Genomic DNA, 27,740 nt, shown 5'->3' on the forward strand with positions numbered 1-27,740 from the left:
ATGCTTTTCCAACCCATTTTGTTCCATTAAAATCACTCGAATCAGAGACCTTTTTAGAGCCCAAGTGTATCTCTTTCTCTCTTGACTGCTCGCTCTCTCTCTCCCAGTGAGACTTTCGTATGTTGTCCTTTCGTCCTGTCTCACATTTTATTGCCTACTTTTTGGGGCGCACAGGAATTCCCTTTGTGCCGTTTCAATCAATCATTGCCTCAATCAATTCATTAAAAATCGATGTATTCTGCACCCTTCGGTGGCCCAAGAACTCCCTCAAAGGGATCATTGGGGTTAAGAGAAAGTAAAGGCAAAGGGAAAGGGAAATGGAAAGGCGGCACTCTGATTTTTCTATGCAGCAGCACATTACCCCCTGAATGCGATTTTTTCGCAGTAAATTAGGCAAATTAAAATTGCAAATTTCCCTTGCCCCCAAAGAAGCAGAGGCATGTGCCGTGTGCTGTGTCTTAATGCATATTTATGAAAGGTCCTTCCACCTATCGAAGCGAGGGACGGATGCCTGGGGAGGGGGGGAGAGAGTCTTGATTATATTTGCATTCGCCCAAAAAAGGAAGCGAAAGAAAGAAAGAAAAAGCAGCATTTACCTAAGAGAGAGAGAAAGGAGAAGGCTTTCTAGCAGAAGAAGAAGTTGGAGCCGCAGAACAATAGAACAAAGTGGGGGGCAAATGGAGGAGGGGGGCAGAAGAAAGGAGCCAGGCGAAAGAAGGAGGAACCACGCAAAAGCAGACGACGTTGATTTATGTGTGTGGAAAAGGGGGAGCCAGAGAGACAGGGAGAGAGAGAGAGAGAGAGTGGAGTGTAGGGTCTAGGACTGCGCCATAATGTCCTTGAAAGGGATGTTGAAGTATATGCGTGTGTCTGTGTGTGTGTGTGTGTGTGTGTTCGTTTGTGGTACAGGTGTCCCATAGCCACTGGCAAAAGCCAAAGGAAATGGCATTTCCCATTAACATGGCGTCGTCACCCTCACCCTTGTGTTGCCCCTGCTGGACCCCCTCATGGCCGGCGAATTGGACATCCTTTCATTCGTAATGCCCGGAACCCTTCTTTAATCCCTGCTTTAAGCCCAAACGAAAAATATGTGCCGCTAAATACACAGAAAAATTGGAAACGAAAAGAAAGAGGAAATCTTTTCCCCACATACTCGTCAGTAAATGGAATTTCCACTGAGATTGAGATCAGGAATTGCAAGGTCCATAAAAAGGAATTCCTGTGGAATATCTAAGCTTTAAAGAGTGTTTACTTGCCTTTTGTCTATTCTATCAATTAAATCGATTGATAAATCGATAAATAATACCGTATTGCAACTATTACCTTTTCACAGATGTAGCTATCGTTTTTTATCGATTTAATATCGTTTATGTTTGAGTTTATTTCGATTTTTCATGGCGCCCTGTGCTATCGTTATCGGAACATGAAAGAGAGCCTACAATCGGGTGCTCGGAAGTCCTTCCAGATCGATCCACATTCAATTACGGCTAATTCTAGAGCCATATGTGCCTCGACAAAAACGTTAAGATCTTCCGCTTTAGGTCTTTGGCATCCTTCCGGAATGGAAGGAACAGTTCAGAGTTCATATGCGAGAAGTTCCATCTGTATTTTGTGCCTTTCACTCGTCCAACGATCAGCACTGGAGGAGGAGCAGGTTCAAACGGAGCCAAAGGGAAGATGCAACGAGAACAGGATCGCCTACGTCGGAGTAGCGTGCCGTCTAGCCTGCGTCCAATGTTCAGAGATGTTTTAACATCAAACACGAATGAATTGCGGGCTTAATGTTTAATTTAAGATTTTATAGAGTGCAAATTTCAGACTGTCGCGACACTGCAATATGTCGTATAAGCCGATTATCCTTCCAGAAGTGGGTCCTGGGCCCTCTACTCGTTTCCCTTCAATGCCTTGGCTTTCGCGCAGTTAATCTTTCCTTTTCCCATTTGGGTAAATGCAAATTGTAGCCGTCTAAGCGATGGCAGCTGCCACTTGCAGAGGCACTCGTGCTTTCTGGAATCCCTGCCAAATCCTGTAGTCCTGCCGCTGCTGTTGCTGCTGATACTGCTGCTGTTTTTGCTGCTGCAAAATGTTAATTAATTTGAATTTCAACATGACTCTGAGCACGGAGCGGGGCACGCAGGCACACACAATTTTTGCCATTGTTGCTGTTTCCGTTGCTGTGGAGAGGAGCACTTTTGGGGTCGTGAGAGCAGAGCTCCCATGGAAACTGCCAGAGAAAACTCGGGTGAAAACTGATGCAATGGCAAACTGATGCCGCCACCGACGCCGGAGTGGCCCCTGCCTGTCCCCCGCCTGTCCCCCGCCAGCCCCCTGCTGTCGAGTAGGAAATGCACTGGCAGTGTTGCGTGTAGTTGCTGTCGTTTCTGCCGCTTCTGTCGCTTATAACAATGACACCAAATTACATCATTAATGGAAAATGAACAACAAAACAACAGACGATCCCCAGCACATTGGGGGAGTGGCAGAAGTGGCAGAAAAAGTGGCTGTTTGGAGATGTATTGCATCATGTCGCGCCCTGTTTTTGCCCTCTGTAGAAATGTATCTTTGGAGCTGGGGTTTCGTGCGAAACCCATTGAGGAAATGTATTTCAAGACGGAATGTGGCATGCTTCAATGGCACATGCTTCAATCTTTAAGCAGAAGATTTGTGTCCAGGAAAAGTTCCCATCAAAGCTACCAAGCCACACTGCGAGAGAGAGAAAGGGGTAATAATACTCACCCTGAACGGCTAAGCCACACTGGAAGTGAGTGCAAGTGTAAAAGAAGTTAGCCAATCGAAACGATAGTAAGGAAAGCAGCAAATCACACTAGGAGAGAGCTAGACGTGGAAAGAGAGACCCTCAACTGCTAGGCCACAATGGAGAAAGCGAAAATCAGCAGAGAGATCCATTAAAACCCACCCTGAATGGCTAAGCCACACTGAAAGAGAAAGAAACTGTTAGAGAGAGAGAGGGAGAGTGAAAGAGAGTTGAGGACCAACTGCAAAGCCACACTGGAAGTGCTGATATGGCGCACCTGACGCTTCCCCATCTGGTAAGATGCTCCCATCTCTCTGGGAGAGAGAGAGAGAAATTCAGTCCCTGACTCTGAACATGAAATCTCCATTAAATGGTCTCCACAATCTCCACATCAAACTCTTAAGTAGAGCCAACAGAAAACAGATCCTCCGCTGCTCCTGTCGCTGCCACTTTACTAATTTGCAATGACTTTTGCAACACTGGATGTGGCAAAAAATCACCGCCAACGGCTGAAAACTTTGCCGTGTGCTCTGAAACCAAAAACTTGTGCAACAAAGTTGTGCATTTCAGCAGAAAATCCCATTGGAAACTTTTGTATCGTGGAGGAGGCATCTTCTGCACTCACTTCCGTCTCGCCCTCTCTGCGAATTTCCAACACTGGAAAGTAGTAGTAGTAGTTTTTTGCTCTACAAATTGGTCCTCAACTCTGTTTGCATTCTCCTTTATCAGAGCTCTGGCATCGCCATCGCCATCGTCGTCACAAACATCAAACAGAAAGCCATCACCATCCGCCGCAGAAAGCCATCAGAAAGTGTCAGCAGGTGAAATGTGTTTCTTTTTTATTCGCATTGAAAGGCAGAAAATGTGTCGGAATCTCTTGTGGTGGGCTGCCAGGAGGCTGTGCTGGTTGTTGGGTGTTGGATGTTGGGGTTGGTAAACAGCTTTTGGTTCAACAAACTTCAATTAATGGCCCACCGCAGTATCGCAGCATCGCAGCACAGGCAGGGCTTTTGTTGTACCTTTGTTTGGGTTTGGCAAACTACTACACAAAAATGGAGTACAAAAATCGAGCGAAAATGTGTAAAAAGTGTAATGGAAAAAAAGCAACCCAGCAAATAAACCAGATACCAGAAACCATAAACCAGACACATTCCTGGCCAGCACATCGAAGATTGAAATATTCTAATGGGGGGCAGGGAACACGGTTTGATATAGTTGTACATATATCGTTTTTTTAATAAACATTTACAGATTTAAGGTTGCATTTAGGTGTTGAAATTAGTTCTAAAGTGTTTCTGTCTCCCTGGGAGAGAGCTACGAGGAGGAGGTGGTGTTTTACGGACATCAGCATTGGATTCTAAAAACATTTATGGTTCGATTTTCTCAAAGTTCTGTGGAAAATGCATATAATACATATATATTATTAATACATATATATATACATATTATATATATACATATATATATATATACATATATATATACATATTATATATATACATATTATATATATATACATATATATTATAGCTTAATTTCAATTTTTTTTTTTTTTGCCAAATTTGTACTTTTTTTGTTAATACTTTAAAGTGTATTTATATAAATTGTACTTTCAATTTTTTTTTTGTCGAAACAAAAATTTTTTTTTTTATATATAATTTGGTTCAATTTTTAAAAGTTATTCATATAAAATGTATTTTTGTTAAAACTTTAAATTGTTTGTTTTTGAAATTTTTTTTTTTGTGGAAAAACACAAGTAATTTTAATTTTTTATTTTTTTTTAAATTATTATCTATTTTTTATTATTTTTCTTGTTTTTTTGTTTTTTATGCAATTTTTTGTATTCTAAGATAAATTCCTTTAAAAAAAACTTCCTAAATTCTGCCAGTCCTATTGAATCTGCAATACGAGAGTACCCCTCTGGAAAGAGTAGGTCTAAACATAAACTTTGACGACACTTATCCACAAGTGTCGACTGTCGTGGTGGTTGATGCTTATAACGAGCGCGAACTAAACCACTCACTATCCACCATCCAGATACCACACCACACCACAGTTTATGGGAGGATGGGGAGGTGAATGGGGACTACCTTTCCATACCACAGTAAGTTATGGCTAACCCCAGCTCCCAGTTTAGGTCCATAGAAGCTGGCAGACAGGCGGGGAGGAGGCATTGGAGGTGGAGTTTTGTTGCAGATTTCTTTCTATATTTTTCATTCATTTTTCCCTAGTTTTCACTAGTCTTTTCTTTTCTTTTCCTTACATTATTTTGGCCCTATCTTTTCTTTACTTTTTTTTGCACTTCTTTTTCTTTTCTTTACTTTTTTTTGCACTTCTTTTTCTTTTCTTTACTTTTTTTTTGCTCTTCTTTTTCTTTTCTTTAGTTTATTTTGCTTTCCGCTTCCTCTTTTGTGCGTAAATATTTGCGTGGCTTAAAAATGTTCTGCCTTTTGATGGGTGGATAGGGGGTTAGTGGTTTTAAAAAGCTTCAAAATGTACATATTCGAATATTGAATTTATTCGAGCATATTTTCGCATGCAGTTTTATTGAATTTTTGGCTGAATTTTCCAATATGTAGATTCTTGACATTGTTGCCGCTGTCGCCGCACTCCGTCGAGCGGTAACCATTTTGTGGTTCCATTTCCAAGATGCATATTAAAAAAATATGGTGCATAAAGCTGTCGGATTTGGAAACTTTTATGTGTGGTGTGGCAGGCACTGGCTGTGGCTGGGGCTGGGGCTGCATAAAACTTGCAACAATGTTGTTGCGGCCATAAAGTTTTTAATTAAAATTGTGACACACATTTGTTTGATTCATTTCTCATGGTTGCAACTCTGGACAAATATTTACCGTAGCGGGCAACCCTCGAATTGGCGGATGGAACAATGGGAATGAAACAACAAACGAAAGAAAACATTGATTCACTTTGGGATTTGGGTCGCTGTTTTCTGAAAGGAGGCTCTGCCTTGGCACGAATCTGTCACGAGAAGGATTTAAAATCTTGATGTTTCTGTTGCCTCTCTCTCCCCCCCCCCCCTCCTCTCTCTCTCTCTTTAAATCCTTTAAGGATTGAGAGCTCATTCAGCTGGATTGGGGCTAAGGCCTTGCCACGTTTCGTTGCACACAGCAGCAGCAGAACAAGCAGCAAAGCGAACACTTGGGAAAAACGACAGGCAAATGCAAAGTGCAATTCGAAGTCGCTTAATTAAAAATGCCTCATGCTGCATGCCTCTTGCTGCATGCTGCATGCTGCAAACTTCTAATTAAGATTAAAATGCGGTTGTTCCTTGTGCGGCACTAGAAATACATATTTATGTATTGCAGAGCCAGAAGGAACGACGGAACGACGGGAATCCAAAATATTTGGAATGTTTGGAACTGAACTGAAGTGATCCCAAAGCGAATGGCACAATGGAAACGAAATAGAAATTAAAAGATTGGAACGAGAAAATGGAAACCAATAAAAAAATGAACAAAAGCACAGGAAAACGAATGGAATCCTTGTAGGATATAACACAATCCTCTTAAAGACGATTCTTCTTTGAAAATAAGAAAGCCTACAATCGGGTGCTCGGAAGTCCTTCTAGATCCAGATCAATTACAAAAAAGCTAAGACCTCTTTGGCATACTAGAAGAGCTTTTAAGTGGGGGAAGGACAGAATGGAAGGAACCATTTTATGTGCAGAGTCAGAAGAGTTCAGATTTCACATGCAAGAAGCTCCGTAGACCCTGATCGAGAAGCCCAAGATGAGGGTGGAGACGACATAGGATGAGGGTGGCCCCCAATAAACGGCAAAGGGAACGGGAACAGGATTTAAAAGAGCGTGTCCTTCCGCCCTCTACCGTGTTGGGAGTCTTTTTTTTCACAAAAAAGATAAAGCAACAGCGAAAGCGAGAACGAATCAAATCGATAAAAGCCGTGTATCGCCTGCCTTTAAGGAGCTGTTCTCTTCGCTGTTAACCTGTAACCAGAAAATCCTAACTGACGTGGCCAAAAGAGAGTGAAGAAAGCAAATGCATGGGCATCGAACAGAAGCGCACACACAGCACTTAAGCAATTAAGGTTAATTCCCTGAGATGGGCATTCGACCAAATCCATTTATAATGCTAATTTATTGATTTTGTGTGTGTGTGTGTGTAAGTGAAGCAAAATCGAATGAAAATCATTACAAGAACGATGGCCTTATGAGGTCTACCATTAGGTCTCTCTTCCTTGGTTCCTTAGTAGTGGTGACCCATACAAAATTTGAGCACCATATTTCTGTGGTTTTTTAAGAGCTTTAAACCATTATTTCTTGATTATTAAGAACTTTAAACTTGTAGTTGCACGTTTTTAAATTGTATTTAGACATAGTTCTATGATTCGCAAAAGTGGTGACCCCTAATTTGTTTTTCTATGTCGTTTTTTTAACAGTGAAAACCATAGAAACCCGATTATTAATAGGGGTAGCCTTTTGATGCTACATTGGTGACCCCAAATTCATTTTCTTGTCACATTGGTGACCCATAATTTTCGGTTCTAGCCATAAAAACCCCAATTTGCCAGAAGTAAACGCAGATAATACACAGACAGTGATTGCCTGTGATGTGAATGGGATTTCAGATGATTGAGGCGATGACTGTTGCCTTGTAGGAACTCCAAATGCCATTTGTATGGTCATAGCATGCTCGTTGTTAACCGCACCGATGAAAAGAAAACGAAAAAACTCATACCGAAAGCAGATTCCCCCCCATTTCCGACCTGGAGTCCTGGCCCTGTCCACGCATGGCTGGGCATGGCAGGAAAAATGGCATAACAACGAGAGAGGGAGCCATATTCAGTGCAAAAGTTTGTTGCAAAATTTATTATATGCAGAAGAAGGGGGCATGGCCAGAACCCTTTCTCCCCGTTTTGGGGATGGCGAGGAAATTTGCTTCCATCTCCTCTCATTCTTGGCATTAAATATTGATTTTCTGTTTGGTATACATATGTGTGTATTCGCTCCGTGGCTCTGTTGTTACTGGGGGGAAAGCGCTCTCATGCCACATTTCGAGGCATAATTTATGCAATCTGCAAGACACACACACTTTTTGATGGCGCGGGGCTTGTGTACAATATAATCTAAAAAGCATTATTTGTGGAAAATTGCGCATGCATTTTATTAGCGACAGAAACAATTCCATAAATAGTTTGCAAATCATTTTACCGAACATTTGAAACATTTTCATGCCACTCGAAGCCCATCCCATCTGTCATGGCCAAACATTTATGGTTCATTAAATTCGCATTGTTGGAGAATGGCTTTCGATAGATAAATTGATAAAAGTGTTTTAATTAAACTGCTGTTGGCGATGATAACCCTCAATAAAATGAATTTCAATATTATTAACGGAGCGGAGCGGCGTGAGCATCCATTCGATAATGTTGAAAAGTGCGATGTAAATACAAGGGCGAAATATTTTATAATGAACGGAGAATCAACAGAAAATCTCCGCAAAGGATATGCCTGTGACAAGCGGAAAAATTCCTGCACGGAGTCAGGAATCAAAAATATTGTGCATTAATCGCACTGGTGGTAAAAAAGAGCCTATAAGGCTATAAAAAATAAGTGCTATCAAATAATGGGAGATTAATAATCGATAATCACATCAATGACTGAATTGTGTGATTATCGATATTTATCTGTATTGCATCGAATATTGAATAGACTTCATTAAACTGTGAAAGCTTCTTGATCAACGTGAAAATAATTTAAATATCGATTAATAATCGATTAAACGGAGTAATATCGATTACTAATCGATAACAATGGCTAATAATCGATATCTAAATACAATCGGAATATTTGAATACCTATCTTCTTCGTAACAACTTTGCTTTTGAATGAATTTCGATTAATAATCGATAAACGCACTATTGTAGTGATTGTCCCTACTTTCTTTGTCACATCGATTCAGTCGTGGAACAACGCGCTACTCCACTTGAAGTGCATCCAGCAAACAAGCGAAATATTCAACATTTTCCCCCAAATGACTCCCCAATTGACGGGGTTCCAGGGGGCAGGGGGGGAAATGCAACTGCAATTCGAATTGCAAAATGATTTCTCTTGACTTTACGTCTCATTAGGGATCTATCTCTCCCTCTCTGTTTCTGCTTCTGTCTCTGTCTCTGTCCCTCTTCCTGGGCGTATGCCTGCCTCATGGATGGCGGGGGTCTGTCTCCCTGTCCCCCATTCTGTGAGCAATTAACAAGATGGCGCCTGCCGTTCTTTGTTGGCAGAACTTTTCAATGCACACGCCACTTCCCAATGCAGCCAAAGGATGGGGGAAGGAGGCACAGACGGGAGCGGGGGAGGGGGGGACTACGCCTAGACACGACATATCGTCCGCACACGCCATCACCTTTGGGCCTCCTTTTATATGCCCATTTGTCACAATATTTGCTGTGAAAGGCAACTAATAAATTCTCTTACTGCACTGCCACACTTGTCTCCTTCGCGTCCCTGTCCCGACCATGTCCTGTCCTGTGCTGTGCTGTGCTGTGCTGTGCTTTCCTTTGCTGTGTCCTTCCCTCGTCACTGTCTGTTGATTGAGGTCCCGCTGCTCTACTTTGTACACCTACCGACAGCAAACAGTTCCCAGCCTGCACACACGACACGTTTTACACCGATGGTTTTTCCTGTTGTTGTATTTTACACACTTCTTGTGTATTTTGTTTTTGCATTCTCTGGCTGGCTCTCGACTGAAGCTAGAGAACACGTGCTACTCCCTCGAATCAAATGTTAGAAAACGTGGACACGTTGAAGGCTTAGATGTTGGTCCTATAAGAAAATAGGAAAATGGAAATACAAGTGTGGATCGGAGACGGTTAAAAAACGTCGCTGGAAATGGTATCGTGTCTTTTCCTCTCTTCTAGTGGCACTCCCTTCAGTGCTTTTCCTCCTAGCCTCCTTATTTTCATCACTGCTTTTCTCTCCCCGCTTTTGTCTGCTCCTCCGCTTCCTCTACTGCTTTTCTCCCCGCTCCTTCGCTTCCTCCACTACTTTTCTCCCTGCTCCTCCGCTCCCTCTAATACATTTCTCTCCTGCTTTGCTCCGACAGTCTCGACTTCACTTTGACTGAAAGTTTTCAATGCATACACATGTCAACAGGGTAAAAGTTTCCATTGGTAAATTGCCTCGCCAAAGGCACTCTTCTCTCTCTTCATTGCTTCCCCAGAACCTAAAGTCGTCCCACTGTGCCCACCCTGTCGCCGGCCCTCTGTGTGTGTGTGTGTGTGTGTGTGTGTAGTGTGGTTTATGGCCCAAACCATTCACAAAATATGTATCCTCAGCCGAGTGAGCAGCAGCAGGAGATGGCAGCAGGGGAGCCGGCCGTAGAGGTAGACGGAGCCTCCTACTAGGAGGAAGCTACTTAGACCAGTGGCTGACGGGCTGACGGGCTTTGGCTTTGGCTTCCTTTGGGATATTTGTGAATTGCCTGCCATTTGCCATTGAAATTGTTTTGTAATTGCAAAATTGGGCATTTGCTGGGAGCAGGAGGAGAGGCATAGGAGGGTAACGTCAAACGTTCGTAACTGAACCGCAAATACTCGAACCGCAACAGTGGCCCCAAGCAACAGAGGAGTGGAGTGGAGGGGGATACCAGGGGTATGCAGAGGTAGAGCTAGAGCAGGGAGGTCCATCATCCCCCGTGTGTCCATGTGTGATGATGTGCTGAAATCATTCGACTGCAAATTATGTACACTGTATCGTACTCTAGTGCTTCGAACTTTAGGCCCGTCCCCAAATATTACTTATTAAAGCACCTGCCAACGTTGATTAGCGAAGAGGATTCTAGCTTTCTCTCTACACATTTTGCCATTCAGATGAATTCCATTCGATCCGCGGTGACACGTGAATGGCTCTTTTTCTTCGGTTAATGATTAAAACCTTTGAAATATGAACATTTCCTAGAGTTACTCGTACGTTACGGCCCCTCCCTCTATTTCTCTGTCTGTTTCTGTCTCTTTGTTGTTTTCCAACTTAATTTTCATCTTGTGCGAACAATTTCGTTTCAATTTCTGTTTCCTGTTTGTCGCCGTAGGAGTTCCAGGGGTATTCAAGTTGTATTCAGGAAAATGGAACAGATTGCCACACAAATTTATTTCCTATATGAAAGACCCCGCCAAGAGCTGACTAGAGTGGTGTTTCATACGACATTTTGCATCTTTGGTTCATAGAACTTCGTTCAATTTAAGGAAATTTCAAGCACTTCAATTCGCTGTGAAAGTGGACATGGATTCTAGGGATCAGGGGTCGGCAAGGATGTATTTTGATCAGCCCTAAATATTCTTTCGCTTCCTAACTACAGCCAGTACTAGTAGAAATCCTATAATTATTAGATTCAGTATCTCTTCCCATTGCTGGGTATCTCATGGTCGAGGTTCTCTCTCTTTTGCCGCCTGTGCCGTTGCCGTTGCCGTTGCGTGCAGTGGGAGATGATGATGATAATGTTGATAAACTGATAACAAGGCGCGCTGCTGTTATGACAACAACGAAACAAACAATTCTAGTCACGCAATACGCACACACCGACAAAAACAATAAAAGAAACACACACACACGCACACACACACACACACACACACACGAAGGTGAGCAAGCAGCCTGAACAAAAGCTCGGCTCAGAGCAGAGGCCCAGGGTATATTTAACAGAAGGTGGGGCGTCCCAAGAGAGAGACAGAGCATACACTTTGCAATGTAGTTGCATTCTTAAATGCTATTCGATTTCAAAGCAGTTGTGCCTTACCTTCTCTTGAACATACCTTGCCCTTGTGCCAGAAAAAAAACTGAAAACCAAAGCCAGCAACAATTGAAACGTGCAACGAATGGCAATTGCTTAAAAATAAGAACAATAAGCAGCAGCAGCAGAAGAAGAAGAAGCAAAAGCAGCAAAAAATAAACATAAACGAATGCAATGGGTGACAAGGAGACAAAGTCAGAAGCTGCCAAACAGAGAGACAGCGAAACAGACAACCGAGAGAGCGCTGGAGAGAGAGAGAGAGCGAGAGAAGGGCAGGAGTTGGTGCCGAAGCGATTTATGCACAAGCAGACACATGCACCCTGTGTCCCGCCCTCTCCGGCAGATCCACTAACTCGCTTTATTGTTCGCTGTTCCACCCACCCCTCTCCCACCCTCCCACCTTCCACTAAGACCACTCGCACTAGCAATTCCAACGCCAACTTTTTCACACTTCAAAAGCAAGAAGCAAAAAAGATGGGTAGCTTTTTGTGAGGACGAAGTTTTAGTTATACTCTTATAAAAGGTAAAAGGGTAATTTCCACCGATTGTTTATAGAGTGAACCGATCTTAGTGGCTCTCATTATCGAAACAGAAACATAATGGAATCATCTACAGATGAATCCGATCAAAAAAATTCCATCGAATATTGCAAGGATTTCTTGAGCATTCCGTTCTCGGCCTTATAACTCTCTCCCAGGGACACCTTGCCAGCTGTGCCTCCTCATTCATTATGTTATAAATGTACTTCTTATGCGTGTATTTTCATAATCTTTGATACCTTCTGAAAGGGTATACAAAAAGGCACTCAGCAACAGCAACAGCTACAGCAATAGCCATGGGCTACGAAACTACGAGCACAACTATGCATAACTAACTGTCTGCGTGTCTGACTGTCAGACGACCCCATCATGCACCCACCACATCTGCATCTACCTCCCCTCACCCCACCCCACGCCCACACGCCCCCACGCCCGTCAAGCACTTTATGCTAATTGCGCTTTTGCCTTTTGGTCAGGTAGCAGCCAATGCAAGTCGTAGACAAGTCAAGTGGTGCTCTGTTGTTAAGCGCGTGGAGGAGTCTACTGGAGGCAGTGGTAGTGGTGGCGGAGAAGTAGTGGTTTATGTTGTGGGGGAGCAATTCAGCACAAAACTATAAATAAGTACATGCATGAAAAGATTTATAGATGGATGGATGGATGGATGGTACCTGTTGATAAGTAAAGTCGTAAAGTTCTCTCCATCTTTGTGTAAAGGAATGACTCTTGAAAACTCAGTATATCCATAAACGATTATTAATCGATAACTCGGGATTCTCCATTAAGTAGGCTATGAAATCCTGCGCTGTGTGGTCCTTCGCTGTGCTCTTCTTTGTGGTGGATTTGCTCTTCTTCGCCCTCTTCTGGGGCTTACACCTTAGTTCTGTCTCTGGTCCGTCTTCTGTTGATTTTCTGCCCTGCGACATTCCTGGGGCTATCTACTTATCAAATTTTTCCATATGATTGGCTGACTGCTAGATGGCTGGACGGATATAGATATGTATATGGCTTGACAGGAGACTGTGACGTTGATGGACGTTGAACGTGGACATTGTTAACCCAACAGTGTCTTTCGTTGGCTACTGGCTGCTGGCTGCTGCTGCGCTTAATTATTCAAATGAAATTCCCTTCTTTGTTTGCTCTCCTCTCGCTTGTTTGCTTTGCATTCCGGATTTGTGCTTGTCTGTTTCTCTCTGTTTGCTTTTGTAGCGCTCTGTTTGCCTTGGCCGGTTGAAGTTCACGTTTACTCAGTCGTTGCTCATGGCTAAAAGCACACACACACAGACCCAAACATTTGGCAAATAAATATTATATTAATGTTTAAAAATATATGACATACACATACAATAAAAGGTGAAACGGTGGAGCGCCAAAAGAAAGAGCATTGAAACGGAAGAGAATGTTCAGACTGTACGAGTTTATTCTCACCGTAAGATCCCCACCGATAATCTCCGGCTCCCATACATAAACAAGCTAAGCCCTGGCCATAAAACGACTCTAAGCCAAATCGTTTTCTGACCTTGTCTGAAGTCTTGAAGTCTCAGCCTCAAGCGCCTGCAAATCGAAGGTTTCGCCTTTTATTGTTAATTGGCATTAATTGTATATTATTTTATTTTTTTTTGCTATTCTTTTTTATACCCTAACAATGGGCGGGCTTTACAAATCTTTGGATCAAATGTTCAGTCTATATTTTTTACTTCTAAGATTTTAGTTCGTGGTTGTCAATCGATATATCGGACAAAATCGGACAGATATTTGTATCTAGTCATTTTTGTGGGTCTGAAAACTGAACAGAATACACAATTTTCGATCTTATGTTAAGTGTAATCGATAAATATCGATGATTTTCGATATACAAAAGGCACAAAAAGTGCTCAAAACACAAAATTATCGAAAAATTTAATTTTATTTTATTAAGTAAATTTATATCGATTATCGATGATTATTGGTCCACAAAACTATCGTTTTGCCGTAGAAAAATGTTGATTTTTACTCAAAATAAAACTTTTTTCTGTAGCATTTAATGTATTTGAACAAAATTCGATACTTTTATCATGGAAAATCGATGGACACGATCTGTCGTCCTGGGACAGAATGAAGCTGAACTTTGACTGTAGGAATTCCTACATTCTATGTTTGCCAAATTTAAACAGAATCTGAGAGATACATGCACCCTCGTGTATATCTGTAAACTTTGGTTGCCAATCTGCCATTTGATGTTGCCACAAAACTTGGCTCTGGTGCAAAGCCAACAAATGAGTCACAAAGCCATATCGAAAGGGGTGTGTGTCACAGACACTACGGGAAGGGAGGGGAAGGGAAGGTAAGGGAGGGTACAAAAAATAATAACTGCCAAATTTCGTGTGCGAGTTGCATGCGAGTATTATTTTGCATAAATTGATACCAGACCCGCAGTGCAAGTGCGAATGTGTGTGAGCGGAGTCTCTCTTTCTCCGTGTGTGTGTGTGCGAATATTTAATTGCATAATGTGACCAGACTGACATACTGTCCGTTGGATATCATCATCATTATCGGTACGTGGGGGGGGGGGATGACTAATGGGCCATCATACCGCTCCAAACCCATTGAGCATCATGTAATGCCAAAAAGAAGAAAAGAAAGAAAACGTGTGGGGAAAAGCAGCAAACCAGAAAAACAATCGCAAACAGCGTATAAAGAAGAAACGAAGAAAGAAACGCCGCACAAAGAAGCAGAAAGAAGAAACGCAATCATAAAACAGCAACAAAAACGATCAATTATGCAAGAGAGTTACAGTTAGGCGTCAGTCCGCGAGCCAGCAGCGGAGTGAGAGTGATAGAGAGATTTGGAGCCACCGCCATCGAGAGAGCAAAGCAGTAACTGCAGGGGAGAGCGGAACAGCAACTGAGAGAGAGAGAGAGCAGCAGGTGAGACTGCGAGATGGCTGTAAAGGGGGCCTGCCTGATGCGTGAGTTTTTTTTGGTTTTGTTTTTTGGACTGGGCCAACATTTCATGTCTCGTTTTGATTTCGTTAGCCATTTCTTGTTTGGTTTTTGTGTGCTTTTCTTTTGCTTTAATAAAGCGAAAGCGCAACGCCGCCGCGCAATGCTATTTGCAACAAAAACGAGTCCACACCACCACAAAAAAAGCCAAATATGTAGTGAAAAAAAAAACAGACTGAATAATTGATTCGATTGATTGATTGATTGAATGAATGAGTAGGGGAGTGGACTGGTCTGGACTGGCGAGTGGTTGTTAAAGTGAGTGACGACAGTAATTGGTTGCCAATTCCATATGCATGAGCGCGAGCACGAGGAGTAGAAAAGGGAGTTTCGTATGCTATGCAGGCGTCAGGAGCCGCTGGAGTGTGGTGAAATGATCAGATCAGCGCGATCAGATCGGCTGCTGTGGTGAAGTGAGGGACTTGCGATGCTTTGTGGTGAAATCGGACAAAAGCCCTGCCTCTGTCGCTGACGCTGCCTCTCCCGCTGCCGCTGCGCTTTCGAATCAAACAGATAGACGCTGGAGTGTGCGTGTGGAGGTGAGAAAGAATATCTTGACACCTGGAATGCGTGTAAAAGTGGAAAGGAAAGGAATCGATGACATTGAAATACCTATGGAGGTGGCAATCATCGCATTCGGATGACCTCTCAAATGCCTGCGGAGGTGAGAACTTCATTGATCAGGGGCTTTTGTCGTGCCTCCTGCTTGCATTCGAGACGCGTTGAGATTGTGAATATATCTTCAACTTATTTAGTATGCAAAAGCCATGTTCAGCGCAAAAATGTACACCCAGAAAAGTAGCTGTAAAATGGCGCATAAAAAAAGTGATTTCCCTGTTTTTAAAAGGGGTATTCCCAACTTGTATACAACTTTTGCCACATTCGGGCACAAATACAAATTTTAAGAGTACAAAATTTGAAAGCCCATTATACACTTCAATTGAGCCAACAAAAACAACAAAAAAAAAAACAAAAAATAATTCCTTTTCCGGCAGTCCGACCGGCGCCATTTTGTTTGTGCGCCATTTTCCGACACGATTTTTGCCGTAAAGCACTTTCAATTTGATGCCCAAGTTGGTCTCTTTTTTTTGATAAGCTTTTATGCGGCCATTACCGCAGCAACGCCCCCAAGCCGCAGGCCCCAACCTCCGGGTAAAAGCCCTCTAAAAGTTGATGGAATTACATTTAACGGAATGAAATTACGACGAATGGCCGAGAACATAGAAATTGATAGTTTTTGATGGTGAAATTTGAATAAAATTTAGGCATTTTATGGCTTTCATTCGTGTAATGGAAAGCCACATAAACAAAATGGTTCGAATTTGATGAAATAATCGTGCCATCACATCAGATGGGTAGGCGATCAGGGGGGGGGGCCAGGTGTCTTTCCCGGACTGCGCATTTCCGTCGTTTTAATCCTTTAATGTGCCCCAGCCCTGCTGCTCCTACTGCTTACTGTCGGGGCAGGATGTGCACCATCTGTGTCCCGTCGCTAGCCAAATCCATTATTATTATTATTTCTTTTTTTTTTGTGCATCATTTTTGCACGCCGGTTGCCGTCTGTGTGGGATCCCAGGCAGTAGGCGGCTCATTGTTTGCGGTGTTAATATTTGGCGTCTGGCACCCAGCAGACAGGAGGAGCAGCATCCAGCTACAGGACGGAGAGCAAAACATCGGCAAACACACCGAGCAGAACTGTGGAGTGCAACAGGGACAACAGACAAACATCCAGGACACCTTCTCGTCCTCATTTGGCAGAGGAGCAGGCAAGGCAGGGCAGGGTAGGGCAGGGTAGGGTAGGGCAGGCCGTGTGCCATTTAATTGTCACTCCTTTTTTTTTTTTGCTGTTTGTCTCGTTGTCGCTGCTGTAGTTGTTGTAATGTCATTGCACTTTTTAGAGGCAGGGATGTGGCATGTGCCTGCAAAGGAATGGAAATATGCCAAAAATAGCTGCAGAATCTATGGAAATATGAACAACATTTAACCTTAACTGAAGAAAATGTACATTCAAGTGAGAGGAATACTTTGAAAGGACACTGGGTTCTGTAAAATAACTCGAAAAATAGGGAAAATAATGGATAAAGCATTTATTATCCATCAACTAATGCGAATAAATGGAAAAAAATACAATATTTAATTGGAAAAAGGATAGGATTCGTAGACAAAGAGTTTAAAGAGTCTCAGATTTGGTTGAGTGGCCAGAAATGGAGATTGCTTCAGAAAATGTATTAGATGATAAGATATTTACATAGTATATGATATAAGAGAGGGAAAAACCCATTCGTTTACACTTGGAAATATCTTGAAATGAATTTTTAAAACAAAGAAAAATGCTAACACCGCTAAGAATAACAAAGAATAGCGGTCTAAAAGAAAACGTACATAATAGCTGGGAAAAATCCGATGGAATATTCAAACGAATACCTGAAAACACACACAAGATGGGGGACTGAAAAGCGTAGTAGATGGTAGTGTATGCTAGGGAAAAGCGTAACCTCAATAGACAAAAACAATGGGAATAAACAATATGCTATAAGATGGCATTTGCTGTGAATATGCCAAGTGATCTTGGGATTGAGATAAGCCCTCACAAAACTAAAAAAAAAAGCTAAGAACAAATGTTTGACGCGTTTCTTTATGTTTCATTACAGGATGTCCGATGCGCAGATCTAGCCATTAGTATACCCAACAATCCCGGCCTCGACGATGGTGCCTCGTATCGTCTGGACTATAGTCCGCCCTTTGGCTATCCGGAGCCAAACACAACCATCGCCTCCAGGGACATTGGCGATGAGATACAATTCTCGCGTGCCCTTCCCGGCACCAAATACAATTTCTGGCTTTATTACACGAATTTCACGCATCACGATTGGCTCACATGGACGGTGACCATAACAACGGGTGAGTAATGGAAGGATAACGGTGTTGCTTGCCAGCACTGGCTCTGTTGCAGTGTTGGTAAGCGAGCAGAACATTGCTGCTTAGACTGCCTTTGGTACAGTTCCGTCCAAAGGGACTTTCGCTAATAGTTTTTGGGGGGGAATACGAGAAGCATTGGCAGAGCAGACATTTAAGGATTAAGGCCTCCTTCCTCAGGTTGAGGGAATCCACATCCCAAAAGATTAGGACCTTGTCCGCCAATGGCTTCTACTCTCCATCTAATTGCCTTTTCCTGTTGTGTCCGACAGTGGCAGGACAATTGGGAGAAAACTCTATCGATGAAACCAAATACACGACGAACGGTCTGCAAATTGCTAATTGCAGTTCAATAGTAGGCCGCCCCCCGCCTTTACCATCGTCTGGCTGTTGCCTAATGAGCAAAACTCTGACTAAAGCCACGGCTGTTACACGATATCTTTTGCACCGCCGCGACGGCTTTGTGGCAATACCAGTGGGATGGATATTTCAGCAATGTACATTTGATAGCATGAAAGTCCAATGCAAGGAAGACATTCCATTCCATTCAATTGTTGGGTTCCACCCGAATGGATTTACACAAACATACACTCAGAAAAGTGGAACAGTAAAAAGAAAACCACCCATATTTCAATTCAACACGCATCGAAAATTTTAACGAAAAGGTCCCCTTTTTTTTCAAAGCGGATCCCCAAATCACCCCACATTTTAGTGTCTCCCGACTGTAAAAACCGTGTGAATGGCTCTCTTGTGCTCTACAAACAGTGTGAATGGCAAAACGCATCGGTTAAAAGCGTATCGTGTGACAGTCACTCGAGCAACAGAATCAATTTGGCAAAAGAGAGCGAGAGCGAGCCAGTGGGAAGTTTGGGCGGAGGCGGGGGGAGTGTCTGAGCGGCCAACACCTGTCCCTTGATGACCGACCACCAGCGGGTGCGAGCGGCAAAGAGAGTGGTCAAGGGAGACAGAGACAAGGGCGTGGAAGTGCGCCTATAAAATGACCCAAGGGTATCGTTTGAATGAAATGGAAGTGGACCCCGCCCCCACGTGCCGCAGACAATCCACAAACAATCCTCCAGGGAGGGAAGGGGAGTGGTAGGCATTGGGAGGCCATCGGTGTTGTTGCTGGAATAACGAGAGCGAGGAGTGCCCACAATCCCCACTGTCAAAGCAAATTCCAAGGCAAAAACAAAAGCCAAGCCGCTCGGAGTGGATGAAAGTGAGAAGAAACGATCAAAAAGTATGCACATACATGTGTGTGTGTGTCGATGGCTTTATCGATCGACAGGCAGAAGTAAAAAAGCTTTAGCAGAGGGCGCTTTGGACAGCGAAAGCTTAGAGGGAGATTAGATAGCGAGTGGGAGTGGGAGAGGGAGATTTCAGATTCGAGTTTCAAGTGGAAGCTGTCGCAGGAGCGGGTGGGAACGAGATAGAGGAAGAAATCCGAATGGAAGCGTAAGCTCTCGCTAGCCTAAAGCCTGGAATGGAAGTTGAGTGGAAATAGACGCTGAGAGACGGACAAAAACAATATTTTTATTCAATTAATTCGTCACATTCAATGAATGTGTCAGTGGGTTGAGTGCCAATCTACTGGTCTTCTGGTGGACTCATCTCAATCGCCTCCTGCTCGTGCTCCTGCTCGTGCTTGTGCTCCTGCTCTGCTGCTGGGGTCTCAGCCTCGCTCTCAACTGATAGATCCGGAATCTCCTGTGGCACCCGCTGCCAAAGGTACTTGCTGTCCAGGTCCTTCAGTCGCTGGGACTCTTCGTCGTGCTTCTTTAGCAACATTTTCGATGCCATTATCTCGTGCACCAGAAAGACCACCGGAATGGCGACAACGGCCAGGGACAAGGCCACGTAGAGAAAGAATATTTTTGACCAATCGAACATGGTGGACGAAATTGGTTACGAAATTTTCAAATCGAATAGGGAGTTGTTTGTTTAAAAAGCTGTGAATGAAGTATATGTACTACACAACTATACAACGGAGTCTTGATTGATCCGTCAAGGGGAGTAAGATATGTACATATATACTGAATGAGTGGATGGGATTTGTACAGCTATGCTTGAGAGACCCAGATCTACGGGCTTTTCCTACTCCTGTCGCAGCACCGGTTCGTTTATGTGTCTTAAGCGTCATGCAGCAGCCCACCTCGGTCGTTTTGAGACCCATGGGTATGAGCCTAGACTTGAAGCCTAGACTACTTCATTTCTTTTTGGGAGTATCCTTCGTCTCTAAGTCGGTCCCAACAAACCAAGAGCAATCTTTGTTGGAAGGTTTTTTGTCGCTTCCTTCAGATGGGAATAGAGCTCGAGATTACCGACTAGCCTGAGAGAGCGGCAAATAGACACATCCAAAGGGATTTCTCTCCTTTCAATTGATGCATAATTTGTGCCTGTAATTCCTTTTTTCAGCACCCGATCCACCATCGAATCTGTCAGTGCAGGTGAGGAGCGGCAAGAATGCCATCATCCTGTGGTCCCCGCCCACACAGGGCAGCTATACGGCATTCAAGATCAAGGTGCTGGGCCTGTCGGAGGCCTCGAGCAGCTTCAACCGCACCTTCCAGGTGAACGACAACACATTCCAGCACAGCGTGAAGGAACTGACGCCCGGCGCCACCTACCAGGTGCAGGCCTACACGATCTACGATGGCAAGGAGTCGGTGGCCTATACGAGCCGTAATTTTACCACAAGTGAGTAATCCCCCCAGGTGGCAGTACCCCGGCCCGATAACTACCATTCGTTTGTTTTACTTTGGTGATGGTGTGACTCAACCTTTGATTAACTTCTCTGTTTCCCCACGCTCTCATTGTAACTAAAAAACAAATGCCAATCTAATAACCAAACACACACACACAAAACACACAAAAACACACACAAAAAGGTCGAAGGACGCGGCACAAAGAGTTGCTGGACATAAAGATCCTAAGAGGTAATATTTAAAACCAACCAAGCCAACCCATTCCTATCTGCATGCCACACACAACTGCTGTTCCCCTTTGCACTCACTAGACCGTAAGTGAGGCACGTAACCCTGACCCCCAGCCCCCCAGCACCCCCCCACACACAGCGCCACTGCCAGTGCCAGTGCCAGTGCCAGTCCCAATCCCAGAGGCCTCAATAGCAAACTACTGACTGGCCGGCATTGGTCTGGCACTGGTCCAAAATGTGTACGAAAATTCATTTTTAATCCGACAATTGCCAAACCGCAATGCACTTTCTCCCAGAGACCACACAGTGGCAAAGCAACAGCCAACGGACCACAGCAAAGCAGTGGAAATTCTGCAGTTTACACGTACAGTGGTCACTCCTGTTAGGAGGATGCCCAGGCATCGCTGAGAGATGTAGCAACTTGAACTCGTTCCAAAATCGCTTAAGGAGCATCAAATAATCAAAGAAATTCTAGGAGGAGGACTCTATAGAGACGTCCCTCGTAGAGACGTCCCTCGTAATCAGGATAACAGTTCTTTATATATCCTTTAGAGATTCTTCTTTAATGCAACAAAAAACCAGTTGAAATATTTGAAGTCGCGGCACACGTCACTAGTAATGAAGATACCAGGTTACAGGGTTCTTAGATCAGATATTCTGCTTTAGCGCACAGATAATTCTACGAATACATAAAAAACAAACAGTTGCAAGTATTTTATGTGGCGGCACACGTCCCTCGACAACAAGATACCAGTTTACAGTGTTCTGAAGAACAGTCCTTAGATAATTTGTCAGAAATTTGTTGATCAGAGTGTGTAAAATAAATATAGTCTTGCAGCAGTGCACCTCGGTTGCCTCTAGGTAGTAGATATATACTTGACTCTTACAGGCCTAGATATCTAGATATTTCATGAATTTGCCGACACTTTTTGGCCCCATTTGAATCACTTAGCGATGGTCTTTATTTCAAGAATATGTTTGCCAAGGACTACAAAAGTATTTTAGCACCTTCCAAGCACTAAAAATCATAGTAATTTTGTTAACTTTAGATCTAACTTAAGCACTAACATTTGCCTAAACTTGAACGCTTGCTTTACGTATAACACAAAAAAATGTATCATTGGTGTAAGGAACTGAACCCAGTAGCATCTCAGTTGCATGATAATCACTGTACCCACTGCATCCCAAAACAGTCGAAAAGAAAGCACTAGAAACTAGAATATTCTGCAACAAAAACACACAACAACAAGGCTCTAACACAAAGCAATCCTCTGCCATTGCCGAATATCAATCCCTACCGTCCCGCAGAGCCCAACACGCCGGGGAAATTCATTGTCTGGTTCCGAAATGAGACGACGCTGCTGGTGCTGTGGCAACCGCCATATCCCGCCGGCATTTATACGCACTACAAGGTCTCCATCGAGCCGCCGGATGCCAACGACAGTGTCCTCTATGTGGAGAAGGAGGGCGAGCCCCCGGGACCGGCGCAGGCGGCCTTCAAGGGTCTGGTGCCGGGCAGAGCCTACAATATCTCAGTGCAGACAATGTCCGAGGACGAGATATCGCTGCCGACGACAGCCCAGTATCGAACAGTGCCGTTGCGTCCGCTGAACGTTACCTTTGACCGGGACTTTATCACCTCCAATTCGTTCCGGGTGCTCTGGGAGGCCCCCAAGGGGATATCGGAGTTCGACAAGTACCAGGTGTCGGTGGCCACCACCCGCCGCCAGTCGACGGTGACACGCAGCAACGAGCCGATCGCGTACTTTGACTTCAGGGACATTGCCGAGCCCGGCAAGACGTTCAACGTGATCGTGAAGACGGTGTCGGGAAAGGTTACCTCATGGCCAGCCACGGGGGATGTGACGCTGCGTCCGTTGCCGGTTAGGAATCTGCGAAGCATCAACGATGACAAGACCAACACGATGGTCATCACATGGGAGGCGGATCCGGCCAGTACACAGGATGAATATCGCATTGTGTGAGTAAAACGGGATGCCAGAGCCCCTCGATCTCTTTTGATCTCTTATGAACTCTCTTTTCCCTACCACAGATACCACGAACTGGAGACCTTCAATGGCGACACCAGCACCCTGACCACGGATCGGACACGCTTCACCTTGGAGAGCCTCCTGCCCGGCCGGAACTACTCTCTCTCCGTTCAGGCCGTGTCCAAGAAGATGGAATCGAATGAAACCAGCATCTTTGTGGTCACACGACCCTCTTCGCCCATCATTGAGGATCTGAAGAGCATTCGCATGGGTCTGAACATCAGCTGGAAAAGCGACGTCAACTCAAAGCAGGAGCAGTACGAGGTCCTGTACTCGAGGAACGGGACGAGCGAGGTGCGAACTCTCATCACCAAGGAGTCGCGGCTGGTGATCAAGAATCTGCAGCCGGGCGCGGGCTACGAACTGAAGGTCTTTGCCGTCAGTCATGAGCTGAGGAGCGAGCCGCATGCCTACTTCCAGGCCGTCTGTAAGTGGCCTCCAAAGCAGTGCCAGCTAATCCGCAGCTAATCTTTGAATCTCCCCGTGTATTCGCAGATCCCAATCCACCGCGCAACATGACCATCGAAACGGTGCGCAGCAATTCCGTTTTGGTCCATTGGTCGCCCCCAGAGAGCGGAGAGTTTACGGAGTACTCGATACGCTATCGGACGGACAGCGAACAGCAGTGGGTGCGCCTGCCCAGTGTCCGTTCTACGGAGGCGGACATCACCGACATGACCAAGGGCGAGAAGTACACCATTCAGGTGAACACCGTCAGCTTTGGCGTCGAGAGTCCTGTGCCCCAGGAGGTCAACACGACAGTGCCCCCGAATCCCGTCTCGAATATCATCCAACTGGTGGACTCGCGCAACATTACGCTGGAGTGGCCCAAGCCGGAGGGACGAGTGGAGTCGTACATTCTGAAATGGTGGCCCAGCGACAATCCTGGTCGTGTCCAGACCAAAAATGTCTCCGAGAATAAGTCGGGTAAGGACCTATAGAGCATTTCTTTTTGTTCTTTCAATCTTCTATGGCACTCTGAACCCCACCTCTAATGGAAATATATAATGACAATGATTCTTTCCCACAGCTGATGATCTGTCCACAGTGCGTGTGCTCATTGGCGAACTGATGCCGGGCGTGCAGTACAAGTTTGATATACAGACAACATCGTATGGCATCCTTTCGGGTATCACCAGCCTCTATCCGCGCACAATGCCGCTCATCCAATCGGATGTGGTGGTGGCCAATGGCGAGAAGGAGGACGAACGGGAGACGATCACCCTGAGCTATACGCCCACACCGCAGTCCTCATCGAAGTTCGACATCTATCGCTTCTCGCTGGGCGATGCCGAGATCAAGGACAAGGAGAAGCTGGCCAACGATACGGACCGAAAGGTTACCTTCACAGGCTTGGTGCCGGGACGCCTGTACAACATCACCGTGTGGACGGTGAGCGGCGGTGTGGCCAGTCTGCCCATTCAGCGGCAGGATCGCCTCTATCCAGAGCCCATTACCCAGCTGCATGCCACCAATATCACGGACACAGAGATCTCGCTGCGCTGGGACCTGCCCAAGGGCGAGTACAATGATTTCGATATTGCCTACCTCACGGCCGACAACCTGCTGGCCCAGAACATGACCATACGGAATGATATCACGATCAGCGATCTGCGTCCGCATCGGAACTACACCTTCACGGTGGTGGTGCGCTCCGGCACAGAGTCGTCGGTGCTGCGCAGCAGTTCCCCTCTCTCGGCGAGCTTCACCACCAACGAGGCCGTGCCCGGCCGGGTGGAGCGTTTCCATCCGACAGATGTCCAGCCCAGCGAGATCAATTTCGAGTGGTCGCTGCCGTCCAGCGAGGCCAACGGAGTGATCCGACAGTTTTCGATTGCGTACACGAACGTCAACAATCTGACGGATGCCGGCATGCAGGACTTTGACTCCGAGGAGTCCATCGGTGTGATCAAGAACCTCAAGCCCGGCGAGACGTACGTCTTTAAGATACAGGCCAAGACGGCCATTGGCTTTGGGCCGGAGCGAGAGTACAGGCAAACGATGCCCATATTGGCGCCACCACGACCCGCCACCCAGGTGGTTCCCACGGAAGTGTATCGCAGCTCGTCCACGATACAGATCCGTTTCCGCAAGAACTACTTCTCCGATCAGAACGGACAGGTGCGCATGTACACGATCATTGTGGCCGAGGATGACGCCAAGAATGCCTCTGGGCTGGAGATGCCCAGCTGGCATGACGTCCAGTCGTACAGCGTGTGGCTGCCCTATCAGGCCATCGATCCGTACTATCCGTTTGAGAATCGATCGGTGGAGGACTTCACCATTGGCACCGAGAACTGTGACAATCACAAGATCGGCTACTGCAACGGACCCCTGAAGTCTGGCACCACATATCGCGTGAAAGTGCGCGCCTTCACGGGACCCGACAAGTTCACGGACACCGCCTATAGTTTCCCCATTCAGACAGGTAAGAGTCCCTAGCCCCTAGCCCCTAGCCCGCCTACCATGCATACTATTCCTTAATCCATCTCTTGTTGTGTATCTAAACCATGTCTTGCGTTTGCATGTTCTATGTTGATAGAACTGCTAAGCTCTCCGGGTAAGCCATCGAAATTTAGTTGTTTTCTTGGGTGAAACTTTGGTTTTTTTTAGTTAGATGTCTTTTTCTTTGATTTGTTTAAGTTTTCCAACTGAAATTCGTCACGAGTGCTCAAAATGTATCTACAAAGATTGGTAAACCAGGCGTTTCTTACTGTGTACGTACAGCAGCGCCCTTCGGCTGAGCTTTGTCGTCGCTTGGGTGTCGCTTGGGCCTGTCATTGCATATAAAAAGCTTCCACAGTTTTGAGAATCTAGTACCGTCTTACACGTCGTACAGCAGCGCCCTTCGGTTGATTTATATACTAGACTTTTCTTAGCTAAATGTCTCTTAGAATGTCTCTTGGAGATGTGATGACGTTTTCATGCAGTATTTCTTACTTTAAATTCTGTTCATTTCCTAACTCTCCTGTTTACGTTATGTAATGCAGCAGCTCACCTCGGTTGCTCTTAGAATGCGGCGCTTAACAGGCTTTGGCTTGTTGTCGCTCGGGCCATAGACAGACTGCCTCTGATATTCTCATAATTGTAGTTTAATTCTTGCCGATATCCTTTTGTTTTCATGCCCCTCAATCTCTCAGAACCTGTCACTAATGCTACGATTGTTGTTCCACCTTTAGATCAGGACAACACCTCATTGATTGTGGCCATCACTGTGCCACTGACCATTATTCTGGTGCTGCTTGTGACGTTGATGTTCTATAAGCGACGGCGTAACAATTGCCGCAAGACCACCAAGGACTCGCGGGCCAACGACAACATGTCCCTGCCGGATAGCGTTATCGAACAGAACCGTCCCATTCTGATCAAGAACTTTGCGGAGCACTATCGTCTGATGTCCGCCGACTCGGACTTCCGTTTCAGCGAGGAGTTCGAGGAACTGAAGCACGTGGGTCGCGACCAGCCATGCACTTTTGCGGATTTGCCCTGCAATCGTCCAAAGAACCGATTCACCAACATCCTGCCCTACGATCATTCACGCTTCAAGCTCCAGCCCGTGGACGACGACGAGGGCTCCGACTACATCAACGCCAACTATGTGCCCGGCCACAACTCGCCGCGCGAGTTTATTGTCACCCAGGGACCGCTGCACTCGACGCGGGACGACTTCTGGCGCATGTGCTGGGAGAGCAACTCGCGGGCGATCGTGATGCTGACCCGCTGCTTCGAGAAGGGCAGGGAGAAGTGCGATCAGTACTGGCCCAACGACACAGTGCCGGTCTTTTACGGTGACATCAAGGTCCAGATCCTGAACGACAGTCACTATGCCGACTGGGTGATGACCGAGTTTATGCTCTGCAGAGTAAGAATGAACTTCCCCGATCGTTCTGGATCGATTCTAAACACCTTTTTGTCTGTTTACAGGGCAGCGAGCAGCGCATTTTGAGGCACTTCCACTTTACCACTTGGCCCGACTTCGGGGTGCCAAATCCCCCCCAAACGCTGGTGCGTTTCGTGCGCGCCTTCCGCGATCGAATCGGGGCCGAGCAGCGACCGATTGTGGTCCACTGCAGTGCTGGCGTTGGTAGATCGGGCACCTTCATCACACTGGATCGCATTCTCCAGCAGATCAATACCTCCGACTACGTGGACATCTTTGGCATCGTCTATGCCATGCGAAAGGGTGCGTCTACATTTTGGCTGCAACAAAAAATGTTTAGCAAAAAAGGAGAATGTTTTAGGAGATTTTTTTTGTCATTTGTGCATTGCAAATAGGGGAAGTGCTGATGGAATTTACAGATATATGTTCTAAAAAAAAACCATCGTGATCCATCGGTTACCCCTATAATCAGTTTCTATATTATTCAATACAGTCAGATATGACCTATATCGATTCGCAACTCGAACGTTCGTAGGCGCATCAACGGTCATGTCGCCCAGATCTATGCCAACATCGACCTGCGTCGATAAGGCCTCAAAGAAGGAGTTCAAAGACATTCTGGTGCGCAAGAAGTTCGGTGATCCAGGAGCCCGTGCACGTCTGTCTCGTTTTCCATTTGGATTAGAGATATATAAGCATACTTTATGGTGTCGAAAACGCTCTGTGCATTTTAAATGAATGTAATATACCCAAAAACTCTTTGTGTGCAACGGGGAAATCTTCTTCGTCGAGGAACATGTGTCGCGACATCAAAATACCCCTGTAATCAGTTACGTTATATACAATATGTAAATTCCACATGCGATACACTGCTGGAAGTGTGATGTTAGGACACCCAAATCGAATTGTTCCAGCTCTCTT

General features: G+C 45.2%; 1 protein-coding gene across 4 annotated transcripts in view; it reads left to right on the forward strand.

The window, feature by feature from the left end:
* LOC108154386 (tyrosine-protein phosphatase 10D) overlaps nucleotides 1–27,740 on the forward strand; it is a 55,395-nt gene that overhangs the window by 24,045 nt on the left and 3,610 nt on the right. For 2 of the 4 annotated variants that reach the window (XM_017284653.2, XM_017284661.2), the window contains exons 3-12: nucleotides 17,689–17,938; nucleotides 20,369–20,650; nucleotides 20,842–20,889; nucleotides 22,197–22,869; nucleotides 22,942–23,366; nucleotides 23,435–23,866; nucleotides 23,970–25,367; nucleotides 25,482–25,499; nucleotides 26,119–26,801; nucleotides 26,864–27,122. In XM_017284653.2, the coding sequence (XP_017140142.1) occupies nucleotides 17,689–17,938; nucleotides 20,369–20,650; nucleotides 20,842–20,889; nucleotides 22,197–22,869; nucleotides 22,942–23,366; nucleotides 23,435–23,866; nucleotides 23,970–25,367; nucleotides 25,482–25,499; nucleotides 26,119–26,801; nucleotides 26,864–27,122 (4,468 nt within the window). The remainder of the gene's footprint in view (nucleotides 1–17,688; nucleotides 17,939–20,368; nucleotides 20,651–20,841; nucleotides 20,890–22,196; nucleotides 22,870–22,941; nucleotides 23,367–23,434; nucleotides 23,867–23,969; nucleotides 25,368–25,481; nucleotides 25,500–26,118; nucleotides 26,802–26,863; nucleotides 27,123–27,740) is intronic. The other 2 variants (XM_033388316.1, XM_017284669.2) reach the window with 1 other exon arrangement.

This window comes from Drosophila miranda, chromosome XL, assembly GCF_003369915.1.
Source record: "Drosophila miranda strain MSH22 chromosome XL, D.miranda_PacBio2.1, whole genome shotgun sequence".
Lineage (NCBI taxonomy): Eukaryota > Metazoa > Arthropoda > Insecta > Diptera > Drosophilidae > Drosophila > Drosophila miranda.